The sequence below is a fragment of the Chionomys nivalis genome, chromosome 13, assembly GCF_950005125.1.
Source record: "Chionomys nivalis chromosome 13, mChiNiv1.1, whole genome shotgun sequence".
Taxonomy (NCBI): Eukaryota; Metazoa; Chordata; class Mammalia; order Rodentia; family Cricetidae; genus Chionomys; species Chionomys nivalis.
The window spans coordinates 49675909-49701427 of record NC_080098.1 but is presented as its reverse complement, the minus strand read 5'-3'; the positions used below and the strand labels follow the sequence as shown (position 1 = coordinate 49701427).

Genomic DNA, 25519 nt, shown 5'->3' with positions numbered 1-25519 from the left:
CAAAGGTTAGGGAGGCTTCTTTCTCCCAAGAATACTTATCTCATGGCCTGTTCACTTGAATTTGAAAGCTCATCCCTATCTCAATACATACTATGGTTGTAAGCCAGGCATAGTGCCACTTTCCTCGCCTGGAATCCCAGATTAATGACTTTCTAGGACAGCTATTTTTCCTCCCTGTCCTTGTTTTCCCGACTGTAACACAGAGCCACTAAGAGTCTACCATAGAGGTCATATAAAAAATGAACAGGTTAATAGCATCTGTCAGTGCCTGACCAAGCTTAAGTTCTACATAAGCATCTGCTGTTAATGACTAAAAAGAACAGTTGTCATCTTGTGATCATTTATAAGCTAGTCTCCATAGCCAAAATGTGGGACTGGATCTCAGGCTTTGTCCTCTGGCCAAGGGAGGAAGTCTGTGATGGACAGCTCTGTGGAGAGTCAGTAGTTAGAATGGGTGGGGAGCAGAACCTTTGCCAATAGCAGTGTGTTGTTCCTCAAGAAAGACTGCAAGGTGTGTGGTAGACAAAGGCCGCATGTGCCCACAGGTTAGTTCCAGAACTAGGGTAATGTTTTAGTGAGGAACAAAGCTATGCAAGGTATTCAGTGCCCTTCCCATCTTCCCAGTGGAAGAGCCAGGATCTGACTGTGCAGTTTCTGATTCAAGAGACACCTCTAAGGGCTTACACTATAGGTAAGTACTGGTAGGTATTGTGCTTTTCTAGCATGTAAGGCCCTGGGTTGTATACTTAGCACTGCACACATAGAGAAAGACATATATAAACATGCATATGCATTCACACATATGTACAGGCATGCGCATGCTCACACATTTACTTACACACACATATACCACACTCATGCACATATACATGTACACTTACATTATACATATACATTATTATACACATATACATACAGCTGTATCACATACATCACACACATACACATATATAATATACCACATGCACAATACATGCATGCAGTCATACACATGCACACACACTGCTACCACAGTGCTGTGGGATAATGCCCTTGTACACTGTAAAGTTTTGTCACTCACTCGTATTGGTTTAATAAAATGAGGATTGGCCAGTAGCCAGGCAGGAAGTTTAGGTGGGGAAACCAAACTAAGAGAATTCTGGAAAGAGGAAAGGCAGAGAGTCAGTCACCAGCCAGACACAGAAGAAGCAAGATGAGAATGCCTTACTGAGAAAAGGTACCAAGCCATGTGGCTGAACATAGACAAGAATTATGGGTGAATTTAATTTGTAATAAGCCTGAGCAATAAGCCAAACAGTTCATAATTAATATACGTCTCTATGTGTTTATTTAGGACTGAATGGCTATAGGACTTGGTGGGACAGAAACTTCTGTCTATATCACAGATGCACCCCGATTTGCTTGTACTTTTCATCCTTCCTGGCATATCCTTTTATAATCTTATAGAGTACTTCTGAGTTTTTCAAAGTCTCAGCAATAATACTTACAGGCAGTAGGGATGTATTTATACACCTCTGGAACAGGGAGCACCAACTGAATGCAGAGAGAACACAGAAGCTGTACTTGCTTTGAAGGCTTTCAAGAGCCTAAATTTTGATGAAATAAAGTAAGACCTAAAGGGTTTGTGAAGGGTAGTTTTCCCAGAGTAGTTTAATCTTAAGTACTTTTACTAGAAGCAAATCCCCTAAACCTTAACACCTTTCCCAAGTTGCTCAGCTCCTCCTTGCCTCCTTGGGTCTGCAGTTGGAAAGAGTTGATCAGTATCTATCTCATAACCTCAGTGTTCACAGCAGCAGCCATGGTAGTCATTCTATAAATATTTAATTGAACACAAATGGATGTTCTCCAAAGCCAGCCTAGGCCAGAAGTCCTGCCAGCATTGCCCATCATTACTCTAATTTCTCTAGGTTCATGGTTAGCAACATTCACTCTGGCATGGTGGTAAGATTATAGGAAGCCACCATGCTACCTCCCTAAGGACTGTGCAAGCTATCCTAGTAAGAAGGGGAGATAAGAATTTGAATTCAGTTCAAGGCATGGAGAAGGAGGAATAGGATTGACTCAAAAGATAAAATGAACAGGATTTGATAAGACTCAGGGTTATAACCAAAGGTTCTAGCTTTTTCCATTCTACCATTAACAGAAAAGCCTTTTTCCTCATGGTGTTTGCCTTCTGTGCCTGCTGAGCTTATGGGCAGTTCCCTTAGAGTCTAGAATCTTCTGCAACCTCGTCAGACAGGACTCTTTTTTTTTTTTTTGTCAGATGCAGCAAACAATATCTGGCACATTCTTATTTTAACTGTTTTCAAATCTATTGTCTCTTCACAGTTATTCTACTGGTTTTGAAAATAACCATGGCAATGCTCACTGAAGTCTTCACTAATATATGCAACTGTGTTAATTACTTACTTGATTGCTGTGACAAATTACCTGAAAAGAATAAAGAAGGATTTGTTTGGGTTCATAAGTTTTAAAGGGATCGGGATATGCCCACTTGGGCCCGTTTACTTGGTCAGAACATTATAACGGCAGGAGCATGTGCCAGAAGAGATCCATTCATATAATGGTGAACCAGAAAGCAGAGGACAGAGAAGGAGGTGACCAGGGATAATATTGCAGCCTAGAACCCACCACTAGTAACCTACTTCCTCCATGTATACCCAACCTCCCTAAATTTCCTGAACCTCCCAGAGTAATGCTTCCAACTGGGGTACAAGCATTTTCAAAACATAAGCCTATGGAGATATTTTGGATTCAAACCATACCACTATCTATACATTTAGAATAAAATATATATTCCCTTATTACTATCTGAGTAACTTTTACTCTGAACTTATTAGAAAATAGGAAATAAATTTGAGTTTGAGTTACTAGAATATATCCTGGAAATTTTTATGATGCTGATGTTTTCATGTAGACGTTAGAGCTGGGAACCTTATGGAAGCACCTATCTTCTAGACTGTTGTGGGTGGATGGAGAGGGACGAGGCTGCATGGTGGGAGCTGTTTACTGTTGTTTCTTGCTGTCCTTTCAGTCTGTTACTAAGTAATGGGGAAAGGAAAGGAAATACTTTGCTCCTGCGACTCAGATGACAGGATAAAAAACAAATATTCGACTGTGTTACAGACTAGCTTTCTGTTGTTATTTTTTTATTAGAAAAATTGTAAGGATATCCTGTAGCATGGGAAACCAACATCTGCTGGTCTCTTTAGCTTTCATGTAAGCTCCAAACTGTCATTTAAAGTAGTTTCCAACCCTCCCCTTCAGCTTCCTCTCTTCTTTCCCTTCTCCCCTGCTGTTCTGTCTCCTCCCTCAGAAATCTAGATCCTATTGTTTCTATTAACATCTAAGTTACTTGGAGTTTTAACCCATTAAAATGTGGCCACTGGTGTATCTAAGGTCTGGTTTGAGCCTTAGGTGATGCATGCACTGTATAGGTAGCCCTAACTCTAGTCCCTATCCAGTGGCTTCACTTCATTAGGTAGAAGATCATTTCTGGTTAAATCTAGTAGGTCCTGAAGTAAATGACTCCCTGGCTCTCAGCACATACCTACCGCATGTAGACACTCAATGCCTATGTCCTTGCCCTCCTCATTTCCTTGCAAAGTCACACTCCTCAAAGAAAATCAGAAGATATTTTTTGTCCTTGATAAGAATAGACTTTAATTGGGTGACAATTAATAGAAACACATAATTTATAAATATGAACATATTGATGTGGTCTTATGCAAAAATATCATACATCAATCCTGAAGTCGGGGCAATATGATCAAGATGAGAGGGATGCACACAGAAGGATCGACTGAATCCAACCCTTGCCCACATGGAAGATGTGGATGGTAGTTGAGATGAGGGAAAGCAAGCAGCCCAGGTGGGTGGGTCATATGAGAAATGCCCGACAGCATATAACAGTGAACTATGTGTTTGCCAGTCAAGCCGGTAAGCTGGGTGGACCAGATTGACCACATGGGCATACAAAGAGCTACCGCTCCTACAGTCCTCTCTCTCCCCAGCTACTACCCACACATCTCTCAGCTCTTAGCTCAGACATCTTCCTTCGCCAACACCCTCACCTGAGCCATCTCTGTCAGGGGCCTCTTCTGGGCCTTGACAGTGTCCTGTCTGTCTCCTGCCATAATTCACTCAGGAGATTGTGTGACAGTAAACTCTAAGCTCCTGAAAGACAGGTCACAGGAGTAGTACTTGGCTCAGCAGAGTGACTGGGGCACAGATACATAGAGGTGGGAGGAAGACACGTAGATTTATAGGATTGTACATATAGAAGTCACTAAGGCCAGTGCTGTGGCTGAGAGCTTTCCTCTTCCCAGTCCTGTAGCAAGACTGACATTTTTCTTTTTCTTATAAAGCATGATCGCTCTCCCTATGCCCTTTGGCCCACCCCAACCAAATAAGAGAAGTAAGTAAAAGTGAAGCAAACAGCCAGAGCATGTTCAGCAGTCTGGTACATTCAGGGCAGAAGCACTCAGAATTCTCTTACTGCCAGTATCAGCTGAGGAGAATCATCACTGGTCTCTTGTTCTTTTAATCTCTTGCCCTTGTTTCTATAAGCACTCACCTTTTTGCATATATGAGTATGATGTATTTCCTGGAGATAAAGCACAAGAAACGGTGATTTGAAAGTAGAGTTTGCCTCTGTAACAGTATCTCAGTGCTAGAGATAGAACATGAGAAAGGATGGACCACTTAACTAAAAATGTTGGGTATGACCTGCTCACACACACAAAATGTGGTGCCCTTATCATAGGGCAGTAGCCCCTCATCTCTTGCCAGCCACAGGAAGAAAGGCATGTGAGTTCATGCCCAATCTCCAAGACCTGGCCTTGCTGAGTTGTTTACAGTACCCCTTACTCTTGTGGCTCCCATAAGTCACTCAATCCTTGGAACTTCTTTCTGCCATTTACCAATTGCAGATAACGCAATCGGCCTGACAGCTGGCAAGATTTAACAGTTAACATTCTTAAGGACCTGAAACAAAGAGTGCAGGATAGTTGTTAACCATTAGGAACCATCTTGTATATTAAAGTTGTTTTAAATTTTACATTGTGTCATTGCAGTTCACTAATCACACATAAACAGCTGGACTTCTTGCTGCCAGAAACCCTTATGAAAAATTACGTCATTTATGTTATGGGAGAATTCTGAGGATGAATGAGGAGGGTGTTCTCAGCAGCAATGGGAAAGAATGTATGTGACTGACAGCTCGTATCTGCATAGTGCTAAATAGACAAGTTAACCCACACTGCCCTTCCTGCCCTTCCCCTCTATCTTGATAATAGGTAGCCCAAAGTTCCTCTTCCACTTCCTTTCAAAACCCCAACATTCTGTGCCAACAGCTTTTCTACCAGCACTACATTCTCTTTCATATTTGGCCACTGACATTTGACATTGTTAGCCACTCACTTGCAGATGCCACTCTACTAGATTTCTGGGGTCACACTCTGCCATTGGCCTCTCTCCCACAGTCAGCTCCTCCCCACGCTTCCCACACACTCGGCTGCCCACCTGTAAGACATTCTCACCACAGCTGCCAGCATGCTGACGCCCCCAAAGACATCAGCCTTCCCTACATTAGCCGCAGAGTGACAAGAGACCTGGGGGAAAGTCAGAATGGTAAGGAAGGCGTGGGACAGAAAGCCTGTGCCTGGAGCAAAGTTCTGGCTAGATCAGGATGAAGCTCATTGTAGAACATTCTACAATGTCTTCTTCTGCCATTCAAAAGAGTTGCCAGGAAGAGCTGGCTCGTCATGACCTAAGACTTGTCAAGCTCATTATTTTTTATGGCTTTCGTACTTCAACTTACAAATTGTTAGTTGTTTTTTGTTTTTGTTTTAATTACATAACTTCATCTCTATTCTTTGTACAAGAATTGTCACCGTCCACATCATTCTCTCTCCCTCCATCTCCGTCTTCCCAGGCAGCCCCATGTGTTGCATTACTGGGAAACTCCTTCAGTCTTTCTGTTGGAAGTGTGTCTTGTTCTGCTCTGGTAAATTGTCTTGATTTAGTGCCAAGTAATTTTATTTTTTACCACATTCTATTTTTCTTTGTATCTTAAAATCCTATTGTGCCTTTTACTCTTTTAACTGGTTATCAGGGCATTTGTATCTATGTTTCTAAATGATTTGTGATTCTGGATCTTTGGTTTTTCTGTTGGCTATTCTTGTCCAACATGATAACATTGTTCTCTCTTCCTACACATGCCCCAAACCTCCATTTTCATACTACTCTATATTTGAATTTTGCTAGTTCAATATTCCATGTTTTCATGACTGAAACTTCCAGAAAACTTTGACCACTTTTGCTTTTATGAACAATTATTATTGGTTTACCATACTGCTCTTAGATGTATTTTGTCTTTTTGTTTCATTTTCTATGTGTTTATTACTAACTTCACCCTAAACATTGCTCTGACTTTTTAAATCGCCTATCTAAGTTTTTGGATCACCCATGTTAGCCTATTTGTCATGTTTTCCTCAGGAGAAAACTTCTGATCTGACCAATCTGGGCTGTTAGAAGTATTGGCATCCACAGTTTTCCTTCACACCTATCTAAAGGACTCACAGTTTTTCCCTTTAGTTGCAACTCCTACTTGCTGAATTATTTTTAAAGCTTTGGTGTTTCTCAAACTCTCTGTCACTCTGTTCTTAGAATTAGCAATGTACCCACTCATGTTTCCAGAGTAGAAATAATTTTGCTTCAGAACTTCGAAAGCACTCCTCCATTGCCTTTGTATTTGCATTGTTAAGTCGAGCCTCTAGGAGCCATCTGACTCCCAGCCTTGTCTCTTCATTTTAAAAGGTGACTGTAGTCTTCCCTTGATCCCAGTGCCCTGAAACTCCATGTAAGTTGGGTCTACACCACCTATGATGTGAGCCACATTTTGTCTGTAACTGCATGTGCTTCTGCTCTGATTAATTTTCATGATTTATCTCAAGATAATTTACTTTGCTCCATTTTTCTGTATTCTCTTCCTAGACATCCTGTTATACTGGGCTCCTTAGCAGTCTTCAAATTCTCCTAACTTCCTTTTTCCTTAAGATAATTTGCCATGCTCCATTTCTTAAGTGTAGTCTTTCTGGCAATCAATTTTACTGGCTCCCATGCACTCTTGAATTTTCTTATCTCCTTTTGTCTTTTCATATCTATATCTTTTTTTTACTATTTTCTGGAAAATCTCTTCAACTTTTGTCTTCAAAATCTTTTCAATTTTGAGTTCCTGGTTTTCTTATTCAAGTTATAAAATCCCTTGTGTTTCAAGCTGTACTTTTAAAGAAAATCTTCATTTATTTTTGTCTTAGGTGCACATTTTTCTGTGTGAGGGTGTCGGATCCCCTGGAATTGGAGTTAGAGACAGTTGTGAGCTATCATATGGGTGCTGGGAATTAAACAGGGATCATCTGAAAGAGCAGACAGTGCTCTTAACTGCTGAACAATCTCTCCAGCCCTCAAGTTACCCTTTTCTAAGTATAGTAGTTTATATTTTTGTTATCTTTTCTATATCGCTCAGAATATGGATAGTAGGGTATGTGAAAGTTTGGTTTGGTTTGGTTTTTAATTTTCTTCTACTTATTCTATCTCCTCGGCTTGTTTTATTTTGTGGTTGTTCAGCCTTTCTCATGTGTGCCACTCTTCTGGTCTGATAATCCTTGGTTTTCTGGTTATGTTTGAAAATTGGGGCCTAAAAAGATAATTGAGAGCTTTGAAGACATAGTTAAAACTTACCTATAGTTGTCTATGTCACTATGAGGTGACTTGACAGGGCCATTTCCTTTAGGTATGAAGTCTCTGATGCCCAGGGGACACCTCCCAGTCTACCTGACTGCCACCTGCTGGAACATGGACAAGAAACTCAGCCCTCAGTCACTATATTTCCTCAATTTTCAGAGTCTGGACCTACCCTTCCCTGTGACCTTCTTCACCAGTCTGAGTGAGGCAGAAAGAGGAGATGAAGCACCAGCTGCACTCCCTGAACATTCTGGGGTTTCTGCAAATGCAAAGGGTTCATTCTCAGCTCTCCTACCTTGACTTTTGCTAAATCTGCTAACACTTATCTATTTGTCATCTAGCTTCCAACATTGGATTCTTTTAGTCTCTTCCCTGTTCTTTCAACCCTCATGAATTTACTGATTTTGAAAGGAACCTGCAGGATAAGCAAACCATCATTTCTCTCAGGTTCTGGTGGATCTCCCAGGGCTCTTCTGTGTCATTTCCTAAGCTAAGATTCACCTCCTCCTTCTGTAGCCACATGAAGTTAAATACTGAGTTTCTGGGACTTTTCGGTCACTAAAGAGAAGTGTTGCCCCTCCAGTCACCAGATGCAGTAGTCCTAAAATTGATTTCTTTGCTCTTGTTGCCTCAACAGGACTTCTGGTTGAGTAGATTTCTTATTGTGCTAAGAATGGAACCCAGGACCTTGAACATGAAATTCAAGTGATTGTACCCCTGAGCCACCGGAAATCCTTAGCCTCATAAGTTAGTAGTTTTTATGTTTATTTTTAGCATCTATTATACATGATCATATAATAATGGGTTTCACCGTAACATTTTATACACGAGTATAGTGATTTTTTTTTATCATATTCACCCCAATTACCTTTTCTTGTTCTTCTGACAGTCTTGCTGACCTCCTTCCTCTTTAACTCATCTCTCCTGTTTTCAGAAGTGTGAGTGCGAGTGTATGAGTGTGAATGGTTTTCATTAGGGCTGCTTATAGGAACATGGATAAGGATTTGTTTACAGGAAAATGAGAACCTTGCCAGGGGGTTTACCACAGGAGAAAATATTAATTAATTAGGTTTTAATAGAACTTTGTTTTGTTCATTAGAGTGGTTTGCCTACTCTTCTTGTTTCTGGTTTTATTTATTTATTTTTTTTGTAATGCTTATTAAGAACTGACAATTTAGTTTTAAAATTGAATTATACAGGATCCCTGCCTAAGGAGCTGCCAATCTAAATTAGTGGGTAATAATTCTTGTTAATTAGCTGAATCTTCTACTCCCTGTCAAGACATGGTCATTTCTTTGACACTGAAGTTCTGCTTTGAGTTATAACCTCACTTGTTCGGACAAGTTAGCTATTACGGTTCGTGTGTTAACACAAGTGTTTCTTGTATTATAACTAACTGATTCTGGCTCTTGACCTAAACTTTACTTACTGGCCTCATGCAGATCTAGTGCAGGTGAGAAGGTGGTTTCTTTGAACTCTTTGTACTATGACCCATTTCATGGTTTCCATTTGATTTTTTAGTATGACTGAATCAATTATGGAGGGCAAGACTATTTTAACTGTAGTCAACAGTTTATAAGATAGAATCCCAGCAGACAGTAGTCAGACAAGCCACAAGAAAAGCTTGTTGGGTTCTTGGACCCAAAAGTGCCAAAGTCACATTAACCCAAGTCTGCCTATAGACTTGCACTTGATAAGCACCTAAAGTGAGGAGTAATTTTCCTTCAACCTTTGTAACAATCTGCCTAAAATAAGAATGAAATACTGGCCAGCAAGATGCAACGATGCATCATGTTTAAAGGGTGCTTGCCTTCAATCCTGATGGCCTGAGTTTGATTCCCCCGAATCCACATGGTGTAAGCAGAGAACCAACTCTCAAAACAGGAGTGTTCTCTCTCTCTCTCTCTCTCTCTCTCTCTCTCTCTCTCTCTCTCTCTCTCGCATATGCACACATACACACACACACATATACACAAAGTAAATAAACAAATGTTTAAAAAAATGCTTTCTTTTATGACTATAAAAGATGCCATGGCCAAATCCACTGAATCATAGGAACAGCTCTGACCTTGGCCTAAAGCCCAGCTTTTCTGCCCTTGAAGAAAGGATGGGTTTTACATATTCAAATGATGGTTTGGAAGAAAAAAATGGTGAAGAGGAAGAAATGGAGTCAGGAGAAGCATATATATATATATATATATATATATATATATATATATATATATATAAAGTCAGTTTGCTTGATATGGATGTAATGCTTAGCTACAAATGGGGGGGAAATGCCATGAGTGTTGTTTCCTTTAACCCTTTGGCTCAACTGGAGATGCTTTCCTGGAGGTATCTGTGTGTTAGAACTGTGTCTCTTTGTACAGTATGAAATGTAGACCAAAAAAATATAGTTAAAAGATGCCTAGTAAATAGAGCATGTTCTTTTATTTATTGAAAGTCTAACGCATGAGAAGATTCTACTAAAATAATAAACTTCGGAGTTAGATTCTGATTTCCCCAAAATTATGACAACCAAATGTCCTCTTTTGTAGTAGATATTAATCAAAATGTGAGGTATACTCCAGAGAGGAGTGAGGGTTGTAAGTGCATCAGGCCATTTCATTGTAAGGTCTCTATTCTCCCCCAAACACCTGCACACTGTCTTGATGTGAGTTTTCAGAACAAATTGCTTTGAAATTTTCTACTCTATGTTACTTGTCAAACTATCTTCCCAACATTAAGAAGGTAAGCCTAGCCGGGCAATGGTAGTGCACGCCTTTAATCCCAGCACTCGAGGGGCAGAGGCAGGCAGATCTCTGTGAGTCTGAGGCCAGCCTGGTCTACAAGAGCTAGTTCCAGGACAGCTAGGACTGTCACACAGAGAAATCCTGTCTCGGAAAAAAAAAAAAGAAGAAGAAGTTAAGCCTAATAAGTAGATTACCATGCTTCTGTTTGTTTGATTAAGAGAGTTTATGGGAAGTGGCTGCTTATATAATTTATAAAGTTCAATATAGTGTGCTATTATTCTCTGTGTCATGGAATGGTTTTTATATCTGCCTTGAGTTCCCTGGGAAATTTAACAAACCAGCAAGCTAAATATTCCTTCAATAGACAAATAGTTCCTCTCTGCTGTCAAGAGGTGATGACAAAATATTCACATCAATAATTAAAAATAAAGTTTGTGAGCCCAGTCTGTACTCATCCTGTCTTAAAATATAATCTTCTTTGGTATTTAATGTTCATTTTCAGAGGCATCTGTGACATAGCCAAGTAACCACTGAATGTTCTGTTTTTCCCTTTAGTCCTCTTATGAGTGATCTGGGGAGCACACAAAATTGTCCTGTGTTCATCTCAGCTGATAAAGCAAACTCATTCTAAGCATAAACACTGAAGTCAAGCTACTCAGATTTTTTTCATTTCTTTTCTTTCCTTGCCAAAAAATATGTAAAAATAACTTAAACTATATGGTATATTCTTTTATTAGATATTAGATTATAGATATCCCAAGGTCAGCAGTAAATCAAAGATTTTTCTCTTCCTTTTTTTCTCTTTTCTGGGGAGGTTAAAACATTGCCCTTGAATTTAAGATCTCCCAATTCAGGATCTTGCCTTCCAAATAGCAGGAATTACAGATGTGCACCACCAGGCCCAACTCTAGTTGCTCCATTTATGAAAAATGAGAACATAAAGCAGGTAAGTAGAGCTTCCTATGAGAAGCTGCTCTTGGAGCCAAGGAGCTTATGTATCCTCCACAGTGTACACCTGGAGGGTAATGGTCTGTTTTTCCTGTTGTCAAACTCAGATGTTTAGTGTTGCAAGTTCCAGTCCAGGAACATCCCAGCTAGAGGACAAGAAATGAACAACTAGTTGTATACTTTGGAGAGGCTTCCTCATCTGTGGTGAAGTGATGAGGTCTCCTTCACATTCACATAATGCGGGAATAAACACTATGGCCAGCAAGGTACGGAACTTCTCAACAAATAGGGTGTACTTTATGTCTAAAGTCTCAGTTTTGAATTCATCTTGGTTTTTCTTTAAAAGGAAGAAGGGGGTGGTGAAACTTTCTTTCAAACAAATGCACAAATTTTTGAAAGCCACAATTTGCTCAAATAACAAGGTTGAGGGTGGGCCTGCCCCTGCTGTTAATGTGCTTATGCCCTCCTGCAGGGAGAAGACAGGCTAGCCATCCTGAGCACCACAGTGTGACCACATGTTACCAAGCAATTAAGAACTGATTGTTTGTCTTCTTTGCAGGTGGGAAGGAAAGAATGAAAATGAAGTGGGCAGATGTAAGGAGACCGGCCAAGTCCATGTGACTGTGGATCTGAAGTACTACCGACCAACCGAAGTGGTAAGACTCCCTCACCACCCAGTGTTTGACCACACTTGGCCAGCTGGCTGGGAAAATGCCCTCATGGAATGCCTGCTGCCAACCTTCAAAGCTCTGTAACATGCCTCTCTGGCATACTCCATAGGGCACTTCCCAAACGAGAACAAGGAGAATTAAGTTTGAGATACCATTCTCACCACAAAAATCCATTGCTCTGTAAAGGAAAACAAGATTAAAACACACCCAAGAAAATAGTCGATTCCAGAAATGGAGATCATAGTTTGCACTATCTCATCTCATTGGTCTGGTCTGAGAAATGATCTCTGATACCCACAAGATGTCTACTTTAACAAGCCCTAGATCTGAAGGGTTTCTATGGACCAAGGCCATTTTTACCTGCCACCTGTCTTACTAGCCATGTGTGCACACTCACACAAATCACTAACATGCTTATGTATCTGGTACAAAGTCATATGCACACGTCTGAAAGACCACCCCCACACCATAAAGCTCTGCTCAAATACTATCCTATTCATGGATCCTTTCTAGTCAATATTTTACTACCACTAACATTTCTCTTTTGTCTCTGTAATTACCTGTACACTCTAGGATAGTGGTTTCCTTCCTAATGCTGAAACCCTTTAAGACAGTTTCTCATATTGTGTTGACCACCCCCTAACCACAAAATTATTTTTATTGCTACTCCATAACTGTAATTTTGCTACTGTTATGAATCATAATGTAAATATTGGTATTTTTCAATGGTCTTAGACCACCCCTATGAAAGTATCATTCGACCTCCAAGGGGGTCACAACCCACTGCTTGAGAGCCAATGCTTTAGGACCTGTTATAATCATTTGTTTTCATGTTTTCCTTCCTTTGCCAGATTCTAAATTCTTTGAGCATTGAGACTTTGGAGAGGAAAAGAGGACAAAAGTCTAGCAAGATAGTTGTTTATACTGACTGACCGACAGATAGGCAGATAAACTTTTAAATAGAGAAGATCCCCTACTAGGAAATAATTTGGGGACAGGAAAATGACCCAGTGGCTAAAGGTGCTTGCTGTCAAGGCTAATGACCTGAATTTGCTCCTCAGAACCCACATGATAGAAGGAAAGAAATAACTTCTGAAAGTTGTCCTCTGACTTCCACAGGCATGTGTTGGACAGTATGCACACACATATACACAATAATTGTTTAAAAAGGGAAGTAGATTGTTAGTTTCAATAGTATATGCTGTTACTGTTAATACAAAAGGTCTTTTTGTTCTAAGTTTATGTGAATGTATAATGATATCACTGCTCTAATATATCCATCTTTATTATGATAATAAAACCAAAGGTGTCTAAAATGAATTTCTAAAGATGATGGAAAGCACTGTCTTCAGAGAGAGAGGGTCAGGATGTGTACAGTGAGTGGCTGTGAAATAGCGCCTTTAGAACCCTTTAGACCTTTTTGTGTGTCATGCAAATTTCAGAGACTGGGAAAAGCCAGTGAAGACAGTTTGAAAGTGAAGTGTATTGTCATTGGCCACTCTTTAAAATGTGTTGTTTTATGCTGGCCCCCCTCAAAAGAACTATGTTCGGTGTGTGCCTCTTACACACAGAAAGAAATCTGTACAAAGGAAGTGAACATTGGCTTAGGACAGGTAGTGCTGTGCAGTCCTGCATTGCCCCCACAGGGCGTGGCCAGGCCTTGACACAGAGAATGATTGTTCTTAGCTAATGGTGAGTGGGTGTGCCTAGGAGAGGATGTGCCTGTCCCTGGGGGAGGAAGATACTAGCCGTGCTCCTGCTGACACAGCAAGGACCTCCTCTGCCAGTTGTTCCCCTGTCCTGAAGGGCTGCAAGGGCATCATTTCTCTATAACACTTCACAAGTCATATATAGGGACAAATTTCTTTTCTCACAAATAAAGATGATCACTTCAGAGTGAAAATGTCACCATACCAGCAGAAACAGTTCCCACAACAGCTTAAACATGGCTCTTTCTGTGACACCAAAATAGTTTCAGAAACTAGGAAGTCATTAAGAATGGCTTGTCTGTCATTCTCATTTAGGCAAGGTGTGGGATTGATAAGGACCCAGAACAAAAGAATTTGTAGAACAGGAAGAGGACCCTCTGACTAACAAGACTGTTCTTGAATCCCCACCGACCCCCTTTCCTGCCCTGCTGCATCCCTTCCCTTCCCATTCTTTGTTCATTCAAATGCTATCATCATACCTGTTCTGCAACTCTCTTGACACCAGCATTGTTTGAACATAAGAGTGGTGTCTGATTTCATATGCGCGCTTGCTGCCCCCTTTCCTTTGGCTGACTCTCCCACAGATTCCCTTTACTACATTACAGAGGTATAGATCTTATTCTGCTTTATCTTTCTGAGCCTCTCGGCTGCGTTCTCTTCATTCACTGCACTTCACCCTCATAGTCAATTGGGCATGCTTTCCTTCCACAGTGAAACTAAACTTTTAACCCCATTCCTCAAAACAAGTTCTCTGAAACTTGGATCAACCTGAAGTGACAGGCTTTCTGTGGAGTTGCCTCCAGGGTGACAGTGTTCTTCCAGTTGAAAGGTGACTGCGTTATTAACAAGCTTCTTCCAAATGTGGAGCCTGTCAGCCATAAGAGTTCATTCCTTTGAGTCCTGAGAAGCACTATGTCCCTCGGAGGCTGGCAGCTGGAACAAGGGAGACACACGAAATGAGCAGACTCTAAGAAGGGCAGGAAGAACACCAATTCTTCTTTCAAAACAGCCCTCTCCTTCTCAGTCTCAATCTGTCCTGCATGACCCGGAGACTCCTGTTAGGCTTCTTTGTATTCTTTTCACAAGTTAGCAAACTTGTGAAACTCTGTTTTCATCAGCTTTGGTCATCTGTCACCAAAGATCTTCATCATGTACAGGTACTCAAAGCCAAACATAACGTAGGCATGGGGATGTAGCTCAGTGATAGATACTCATCTAGTGTTCACAAGACCCTAGGTTCAACTACTAGTACCCCCAAAATAATTAACTTTAATGCATTCATTCATTCATTCATTCATTCAGTTTTTTAAAGTATAGACTGTATTGTCTTATAGAGAATTGGCTCTAAAATGAACAAAACTAAATAACATAAAGAAAATTTAAAAACAAAACAAGAAGTATAAGGACACACACACACATACATCATTTATCAGAAAGAACAGTGATATCTTAAAGCAAGACTAACAGAAAATAGAGCATTATGTTGTTGTTTTTCTCAAAATAAAAAAAAAGTGGGGGGCCTGGTGTTAAGAAGGCCCTTTCCTTAGCCAGGCGGTGGTGTCATAAACCTTTAGTCACAACACTCTAAAGACAGAGGCAGGCCAATCTCTGTGAGTTCAAAACCACCCTGGACTACAGAGTAAGTTTCAGGACAGTCAAACAAAACCTTAAACCTTGCTTCTGTATTAGCATGAAGGGTGTGGAAGGTTTTTTTTCTGGATCAAGGACTCCAGCTGTGATTAGAGCTGAGTGGAGTCATGTCTTTTGGTACTCTACCTCTGACTCCTTTGGATACTGAGGAATTTTGCTACCACAGAAAGCTTAGACTGGGAAATTAAGCTTTCCACTTCTCACTGCCTCTGAGTTCCAGAGAACTCGGTGATAGCAGTACAGGTACCTGAGTTCTGTGATACTTGGGACCAATGCCTTGGGCTGGATGATCACTTTTCTGCCTGTAAAAACCCCATTTTCCATACCCAGACCTGTAAAACAAAAGAAACTAAAACATTCATTCCTTACATGAAATTTCCTTACATGCATTTAGTGACACACAGATTTATTACACAATGCACTCATTTCTGGCTTTATTATTTTATTTTGTGTATGGGTGTTTTGTCTGAGTATATGTCTGTGTAAGATATGGTACCCATGAGGTCAGAAGACAAAGAAGAGTCTCCTGGAACTGGAATGAGCTGCCATGTGGGTGCTAGGAGTCAAACCCAGATCCTCTGGAAGAATAGCAAGTGCAGCGCCAGTGTATTTATTTCCGAGAGAAAGCAATATTCCAAACGTGGGCCTTTGGCCAGAAGACTCTGCATTTTGCACCTGTCAGCTACTAGATGTATATATAATCTTAGGCAAGTTACTTAATTTCTCAGTGTTTCTCTTTCTTCATTATTAAAAATAGGATTAATTATAAAATTTCTTTGAAAGAACTATTTGAGGATGAAAGGAGTCAATTATAGTATTTGAAAGGATAAATATCTAATATGCTGACTATATTCGTTTCTTATTTACTCATTCCTTACATATTTACCCCATACCACTAGCCTCTGATAATGCAATAATAAGCACACTGATTTGCCCTCAATAAATGTGGTAGATATACAAATGTCATCCATCAGTCTGAAAAAGTAGACTGTCACAATCAAAAACCTGTACAGATCAGTCATAGGAATATAGAAAGGGTCATCCAGGCTTCAGTTACTCTGTGTGTGTGTGTGTGTGTGTGTGTGTATGAATGTGTGTGTTATACAAAGTATACATTAAATTATATATTTAGATATCAAAGCTTTTCCCTCTTGGTTTTTATCTTTTAATTTTATTTCTTAAGATTTAGTAACTGTTCGGTGTTATAAACATATCAAAGAAATATGAGTAATTGATACTGCCCTAATACTTACAAAACCACAAAGATGTCTTCTTCTTTGAAAAATTTTAAGTTGAAAAATTCCAAAAGGATAGATTATTCTAGTATCCATCCTCTTGTGCCAGATTTTGTTTGTTTGGTTTGGTTTGCTTTGGTTTGGTTTTTGGGTTTTTGAGACAGGTCTTTTGTTTTTCTCTGTGCCACAGTCCCTGATCTAACTGAGATCCGCCTGCCTCTGTCTCTCAGGTGCTGGGATTAAAGGCGCGTGTCACCACTGCCCAGCTTGTGCCAGATTTTCAACGACATCAAACGATCAGTCCAGTGCACAAAAAAAGAAAAAAAAGTATCTTGTTTTGTTTTCAGTGAAACTAGCTGAAATCCATTTTTCTTTTTCCTTTTTTTTTTTTCTACAGAGAACTTTAAGAAATGAGGTGAAGGACCAAAACTCAAGTGTTTTTTTCTTTAAAGAAAAAGAAAAGTATCTTGAGTTAAAGTTTGTGACATTTATTATCATTTTTCTCTCACAAGAGTGTTAATATTTAACTTTCATTTTTCTTCCAATAGTGTTTTTATGTCCTTGGTTATGATTGGTTTTTGTTATATTTAGACATCTTCAATTCATTTCTAATTACTACAGATATTGAGAAAAAGATCTATATGGATTAATATATAAAACTAAGAAGGCAGTAACTTCAAAGAAGTCCATCAGGCCAGCTAGCTTTGCTCCAGTGAAAGCATGTGGCCTGTTCCTAATCAAATTACCATATGCTTGCCAAGTTGTCCCCTCTGCCCCCCATAAACTTTTCCTAATATTTTTCTGTAAATGATGTTAAGCTAAATGGCCTATAATTGCTTGCTCTATCTCATAGCCTTGTTTAGAATAATGGTACGTAACACTTTCCAGACCTCAGGAATCTGATCTGTCATCAGAGGATGTGTATAAGTAGCAGTTCAAGCATCCTTCCACTCTGTCTCTAAGTACCTGGTGTAAAAAGCTCTTGTGTTCACCCAGCTGGCCTTTTGTCCTGAAACTCCCCTTCCCTCCGATGCTGTTCTCACTGCCTTCTCACACTTGGCTCTTAGGGCAGGAAATGAGATCCCTCTGTGCTGTCCCTTACTCCAGCCCTGGTGGTGGTCAACCCATGGCTTAGGTCCTGATCCTGTGACCTTAAAGTTCTCATACCCCCTTCCACTCCTGCTTGCTTTTGTTCCTTGCTCTGCCTGGTGAGAGCTGAGGTCAGAGGAGGCATAGAGACCTGATTATGGGCTAGTGTGTCTTTTCCGGCACTGCTGGACCTGTAAAAGAAGTTATGCTGCTGGTTCTGGAAGGTCCTTTGCAGTGTTAACATTTTGCCACGTTCTGTTTTCACAACTACATGGCCATGGTGGCTGGAATGCTGTCAGTAGTGCCCAATCATAATGCTTCCTCTTCTGAATTATTCTTGGGCTTCTCACTGCTTGATTTTATAAATAGTTTATATCTCTAAATCACTGTTTATTTTTTTTAAACCTCCCTCTTAGGCTCCTCATTCTAATCTTTATATCCTTCCTTAATCACATTGCCCTTTCCTGCCCCTTTCCTTCCTTGGACTTAACCAAAAGAGCTTTAAATTTCAATCTCCTCAGTTGATTCTCAAATATTCCACTGTGTGTTTTCTATCCTTCATAAAAATCGCATTGAAAACCCTTTGGGGCATATACCTTTCCTGCTGACGCCTGTGATCATTTGCTGGCAGTTGGCCCCCTTGAGAGTAATTCATATCTAATGAAATAGCAATTATAATTGTGTACAGAGTATAGTGTCTTCAGCTTCTCTCAAATATTTTTCTTATAATATCATTAAGACTCAAAAATCTATCTATACAGCTATATATTCTTTTATTTAAAATTTTGTTTTGATTTGTCCTTAAACTTAGCTGGTATCCTTATTATCAGTACTTTTATGAGTTGCATCAGTAGAGAACTCCTTTGCAATCTGTTCCTTTATATGGGTGTACATGTATGTATATATACGTGTGTCTGTCTGTCTCCAGGTAAAAACTATCTTCATTTATAATCCTAATACTGAGGCTTCACATCTATAAAATAATTTTCAGATTCTGTTTTAGCATTTACCTATTACTGCAGGGAGAACAGTTAGCTGGAGTTCAGCTCATGCTAAGATAAGCTTTGATGTGTTATTCTGCTTTCCATTGCTGTGACAAACACAGGGCAGGGAAGCAATTTAAAGGAGGGGAGATTATTGTTTCTCCTAGTTTCAGCCCATGGCTGGCTCACTCTGTCTCTGAGTAGTTGGTGGTAAAGCAAAGCACTATGGCAAAGGTTAAGCTAAAGTAGAGCTACTCTTCATATTGAAACCAGGCAGAGAGAAAAAGGAAAGGGAGAAAAGAGGACAGAAAGAGGGGAGGGACAAGGTATGTCGCAAGTGGCCTGCCTCCCTTCCTCTAACTAGCCCTGACCACCCAATAATGCCATGAATCTACCAGTGAAAGAATCAATTGATTATATGGGAGAGCTCTAGATCCAATCAGGTCTCAGTAATTGCATCATCCAGTGTAGTACCAAGCCTTGCAACAAAAGCCTTTTGACGAATACTTCATATGTCAGCCATAGCATATAAATCTCCTACAGTGCTACAATTTCTTATGAGAGATCAGTCTGTGACCAGGTTATTGCCTGTTCCATATTTCTCAGCCCAACAATTAGTCTGAAATTTAAACACACATACAATTTGCTGGTCTTTAAAATCAACAATGCTCTTTCTGTTCTACCAAGCCATATTTAATCTCTAAATTAACTAATCAAAACAACAACAACAACAAAAAAGCCTCTGTTCATACAGGTGTGTGTGTGTGTGTGTGTGTGTGTGTGTGTGTGTGTGTGTGTGTGTGTGGCCTTGGCTGTCCTGGAACTAGCTCTCTAGATCTGCCTGGCTTTAAACTCAGAGATCCACCTGCCTTTGCCTCCTGAGTGCTGGGATTCTAGGTATATAGCCCCACTGCCTGACTGATAGAGAGTTTATAAGGAATATTGTTTGCAAGTACTTCAGTATTCTTCTCTTACCTATCTGTTTTATCCTTCCAATACAGTTATTATTTTGTTGTTGTTGTTGTTGTTGTGTTTTTGAAACAGGGTTTCTCTGTTACCCTGGCTTTCCTTGAACTCACTCTGTAGTCCAGGCTGGCCTTGATCAGAGATCACCCTGCCTCTGCCTCCAGAATTCTGGGGTTATGGGCATGTGCTACCACCACCAGGCTAAAAGATAATTATTCTTTACCAAATGTAATTTTTTTCATATCATATTCTTCCTTTTGGAAAGAGTTTTACTTAATATTAATTTGTTTATGTATATGGGTGTTTTGTCTGCATATACCAAAAGAAGGCATGGGATCCCTGGGACTACAATTATAGATGGTTGTGAGCTGCCATGTGGGAATTGAACTTAGGGCCTATAGGGGAGCAGCTAGCGCTCTTAACTACTGAACCATCCATCCAGGTCTAATTTGGAAACAGTTTTGCTGTCCAGGTATGAACTATCTTGAGTCTACTAAATGTAACCTACAAATCTCTTTTGGGCTCTCTCCTTCTTTACTCTGTATACTTTCTCTTGCCTTGCTCCTTGAACCTTTGGCTCAGGAGTCTCATTTCTCCGTTTAATGTTACATCTACTAGCAAAGTTGAGATGTCATCTGGCTATTTTTCCATAAGGCTTCAAGGTGAAATATTCACAAATGATTATTTCTTGACACGCTCTGATCTTCTTCATAGACTTCAAGAGTGTTCAACATGTGGTTCCATTGACCTTTGTTCAGGGATAAGCATTGTCCTTAACAGCAAAATGGAGTTTATGTGTTTTGTCACGCAGAGATAAATGGCTAGTTTCTTGGCTGAGTCAGGTGTGCCCTGCTGCATGAAAACCGGTGTGAGAATGCTAGACTAAAAGCCTAGCGGAGAGTGAACATGAGTGGCTTTAGTGTTCACTGCGAGAGTCTGTAGATTTGTTTAAAAGATTTAATTTTATATGTATGGGTGTTTTGCCTATCTGTGTACTTAGCACCCTGAGGGGCCAGAGAAGGGCATTGAGGTTAGAGATATAGGTGGCTTTGAGCTGCCATGTCGGTTCCGGAATGGAAACTTGGTCTGCTGGAAGAGTAATCAGTACTCTTAATCGTTGAGCCATCTCTCAGTCTCCCCTGTAGATATTTTAAATACAATTTTGATTTATCTTCACAGTTTCTCAATATTACTTCAATATATAAAAATGCAATATGTTGTATATGACTGACCTCCCCAATAAAGCATTTCTGCACTGGGTAGTGGTAGCGCACGCCTTTCATCCCAGTGCTTAGGAGGCAGAGGCAGGCAGATCTGTATGAGTTCGAGACTAGCATGGTCTATAGAGCAAGTGCCAGTACAGGCTCTAAAGCTACACAGAGAAACCCTGTCTTGAAAAACCAAAAAGAAAAGAAAAGAAAATTTCTGGAAGATGGGGGAAGGGAGATGAGTCTTTAATCCAGTACTCAATAAGCTGGGGTAGGTGGATCTCTGTGAGTTTGAGGACAGCCTGGTCTACATAGCTAGTTCCAGGACAGCCAAGGCTATGTAGAGATACCTTGTCTCAAAAAGAACCTCACACATACACACACATGCAAACATTTGTATCTCAGATTTATAGAATCAGTCAAAACTGTCTGCTATCCTCTGCCTTTAGGCTCAAGGGCTAAACAAAAGTTTTTATTAGCTGGTATATGGGGACAATAACCCAGCTCAATTTGAGCTGAAAGTGTTTTAGAATTCTGAAAATAAAAGGACTGTGTAAATATTAGCTTCTTGTGCTCTGTATTGTCTTTTTCTTCAGTCTTCTTGTTAATAATTATCCTCATCATCATCATCATTTACTCTTGTGCGGTCAGTAGTTATCAAAAGACACCTTTTGAAACTTGGTCTTCAACTCTTGAGGTTTTCTTTTAAATATTTACCTTGTACTTAGACAGCATAACAGAGGGGGAAAATACCAGCTACTTAGTACTGGCAGATAGATGCTTCTTGATTCAGTGGTAAGAAGAGGACCATGGTAAAAGGTAGGATCATGTTGGACTGTTCACCTTCTTCTAATTCTGCCTACATTGTGTATTCCTGAACTTTGTGAATGGTCACATTCTTCTGTACCTTCTATAGCCTTAATGTCCATGTTGGGTGAAAGCCATCACCCAGGACAGCTGAGTGACATCTCTCAGTATTTAACTCACTACCACTCCCTTCACTTATAGCTCATCAGTGTTCATACAGCATGTCCATGCTTGTGCCTTAAGGATGTCCCTTCAATAATCCAAAATTTGGGCTTAGTTTTCTATCACTGCTATAACAAATTACAAAAACTTCTACATTCTATGAGCATGAACTCCTACCATTTACAGAGAGCAGTCAGAAATCTATAACTTGGTTTGTTGTAATATGAGCGGCAGGGCTGCGTCCCCAGCACCCGACCGCCCACATGGCTAGCTTATGCCCCCAAATAATTACACCGAAACTGTATTCTTTTAATCACTGCCTGGCCCATTAGTTCCAGCCTCTTATTGGCTAGCTCTTACATATTGATCTAACCCATTTCTAATATTCTGTGTAGTACCACGAGCTGGCTTACCAGGAAAGATCTTAACCTGCATCTGTCTGGAGTGGGAGAATCATGGCGACTCCCTGACTCGGCTTCTTTCTCCCAGCATTCTGTTCTGTCTACTCCGCCTACCTAATTTTCTGTCCTATTAAAGGGGCCAAGGCAGTTTCTTTATTACTTAACCAATGAAACAACAGATAGAAAGATGACCCACCTCCATCATTGGTTAAAGTCAGATTGTTGACAGGACCATGTTCCTTCTAGAAACTCAATGGAAGGTTTTATGTTAATTACAAGGATGGTTATTAATTGTTCAGAAAGCCTATAAGAAATCACTTTAAGGAGGAAGGTAAGACATTGACAGTAGCTTATTGTCCAATGAATGATTCATAATATCCACTTTTGCACATACAAATGGTAACAAGCCTTCATGAAGTCAGAGGGAGATAACTCCAAAGCCCAGGACCAGGTTCCTAATGAAATAGAAATTGAAAGTAGGTTTGGTGAATTTTCTGTCTAAAAGGAGTTGAAGTCAGGAAGGAAAAGGAAGGCTGCTTCTAGTTGGTTAGGAGATGCCATTATTATATACCAGCAGTTAGATGCAGGTTGCCAGAAACCCTTAGAAAGGAGACCGGTCACACCAATCACCCTTGCATAACCTCCTACCTGGCCTGAAGCAAGTTCTTCTGTCAGCACCTCTGGCTGATATGGCCTTCTAGATGTCCCTCCCTTTCTTCTGTACCTTCCCCCTCCTCCTAAATTTTCTTTCCTTAATTTAGCCTCCTTTTGTTCTTCCCTTCCCTTCACTTCAAGCCAGCCATATGACTTTCACACTGCACACAGCATAGCAGCTCCTGAGGCCAGCAGCCTGCCTTTTGATAACTGCCATCTGACCCTGATGTGATCAAATCCCAGAGAATGTCCTCTCACTTGTCCCATTAAGTTAGTTAAACACTTGTGTTTGAGACAGATTCTTAAACAGTTTCCAGCTGTTTTAGAAATTCAAAGACAGAGTGAAGAGAACCTTCCTTACATGAGAGAACTGTTTATATCGTAAGCATCAGTCCTTAATAGTCCTTTAAAGATAATCATGCTAAAGATGCTTTCAACATTTTACATATTCCTCAATGCCATAATAAAACGTTTCCCTTATAGGAATTTTGTTGAAAATGAATTTGATTCCAGGTGAAAGTTTCTTAGTGATGTTGGAAAGATAGTTTGCATTTTAAAACTAGATTGTTCCCATTTTAAAATGGATGAGACAAAAATGTGCTTAACATCATCATTGACTGGAACTTGGGGACTCTAAGTTTGCTCTGAGATAAGTTGATAAGAGTTATTTGTTTCTAAATGAGACTTCATTTTGGATTATTAGTACTATAGCTTCTTACTGTAATTTTGTTTGAAAAAATGTAGTGATAATTTTAATATATCTTATTTGTTTATATTGTAAATACATAATGTATGTCTCAATATCTTTTATTCAATTTTCATATTTTAGTAGATCTTCTAAAGGCTCCTGACCTTTTCTTACTTCTATCTTCTCCCCGTGACATAGCAATGGATACGACCTCAGTGGACACGTTGTAGAAGTGAGTGAATTCTTAGTTCTGAGGTACTGTACAAATGTCAGCCTCTTGGTGAAGCTCTCACTACCTGAAGCAAAGCCAGCTGACCCCTTTGTAGAACACTTGCCCCATTAGAGTAGGATGTGCCATTTTCCCCTTGGGGTGGAGAGTGACAGTGACAGCCTTGATGAAAAAGTGTGTACACATCAACAGTGAGCCACTCTCATGATTTCCAATCGGCTCCAGTGTCACTAAAATCACTCAGAGCAGTGTTTTAAATTATAACTCCAAATACCAGAAGGAAGAAAAAATCTTCTGGTTTTCTTTCTGTAGACAAATGACTGCCAAACTTCTTTCCAAGCTTGTATGTGTGTGTACATATGTTCCTTTCTACCTATATATTCTTATCAGATACTTCTTTCATTTTGTGATCCTAGCATTTTTTGTAGCTATCCTCCTCATTTTTCTTCAATTCTGACCTTCATAAATAGTTTTCCTACATTCATCCTTGAAGTTTTCTCTTTAATTTATTTCAACCATCTCTCACAAGCTCAACCTGAGTTGAGTTTTGGTTCTTCTTCATAGGAACATCTAATGGCAGCAATAGTGAAGCCAGTCTATGCTATAATTTTATCAGAGCAAAGTGCCTCTACACCCACAGTATGAGGACAAATGAACAGCCTGACAATGTATTTGAAGACTTTGACAATTGAAGATACTAAACCAATAATATCATACGTACAAAAGGCATCTTGGGTGACTTCTAAGTAAAGTATCTTGTCAAAATGCTAATTTATAGTGAAAGCACAAAGAAATAGCCCTGTTTGATCTGCTGATCAAATGAATGGAGAGGATATGGGTCAAAACAGTTAATAATTTCTCTTCTGGTATCTGTTTTACTGAATATGTGTTAGTATGTGAGTATGGGACATAAGGAAGGCCATTGATCCAATTCTATTCTCCTGTTGGAGAGATGAAATACTGTCTTGGTGAATCAGCACCTCCCACTTGTCTTAAAGGTGGGATGGTTGCTTATGCCAATGCATTGTCTCCTCATTCATCTGCTGAGGAGGGGAGTGGGAGGCAGCCACAGGGAGGAGACTCTGAACAAATAGCCCAAGTCCTGGATCCCAATGTGGGTGGTTGGTGGATGCCGACAGCAACCAGGGTTTGTGACCAGTTGTCACATGTGGTGCTGAGCAATCAGTAAGTGATTCCAGAAAGGAGGTGAAAAGATAGCACAGGAATCCACTGGAAAAGTATGACATTCCAGTCAGTGCAGAGAGCAGTGGCTAAGGCAGTGCTTCTAATCATAGTTTCATTTAACTCACCTAGGAAAAGACTAATGCCTACTCCATTGTTCAGTCTGAAAAACATAACAGAGTTAGTTGCTTATCCATTGAGAGTGCTCATGTTGAGTCTACCATGGTCCTTCTAACTTCTCATGCTCATGCCAATGGCCGGTTCTGTGTAGTCTATGATTATAGGATTATGGTTTGTTGTTGTTGTTGTTTTTCAACACAGTTTTTCTGTAGCCTTGGAGCCTGTCCTGGAAATAGCTCTTGTAAACCAGGCTGGCTTCGAACTCACAGAGATCCGCCTGCCTCTGCCTCCTAAGTGCTGGGATTAAAGGCATGCACCACCACTGCCCAGCCACAG

At 40.1% G+C, this 25519-nt stretch overlaps 1 protein-coding gene across 1 annotated transcript in view; it reads left to right on the top strand.

Moving 5' to 3' along the window:
• Gmds (GDP-mannose 4,6-dehydratase) overlaps positions 1-25519 on the top strand; it is a 512310-nt gene that overhangs the window by 402629 nt on the left and 84162 nt on the right. Inside the window, exon 9 of the mRNA XM_057787721.1 lies at positions 11989-12085. Coding sequence (XP_057643704.1) covers positions 11989-12085 — 97 coding nt within the window. The remainder of the gene's footprint in view (positions 1-11988; positions 12086-25519) is intronic.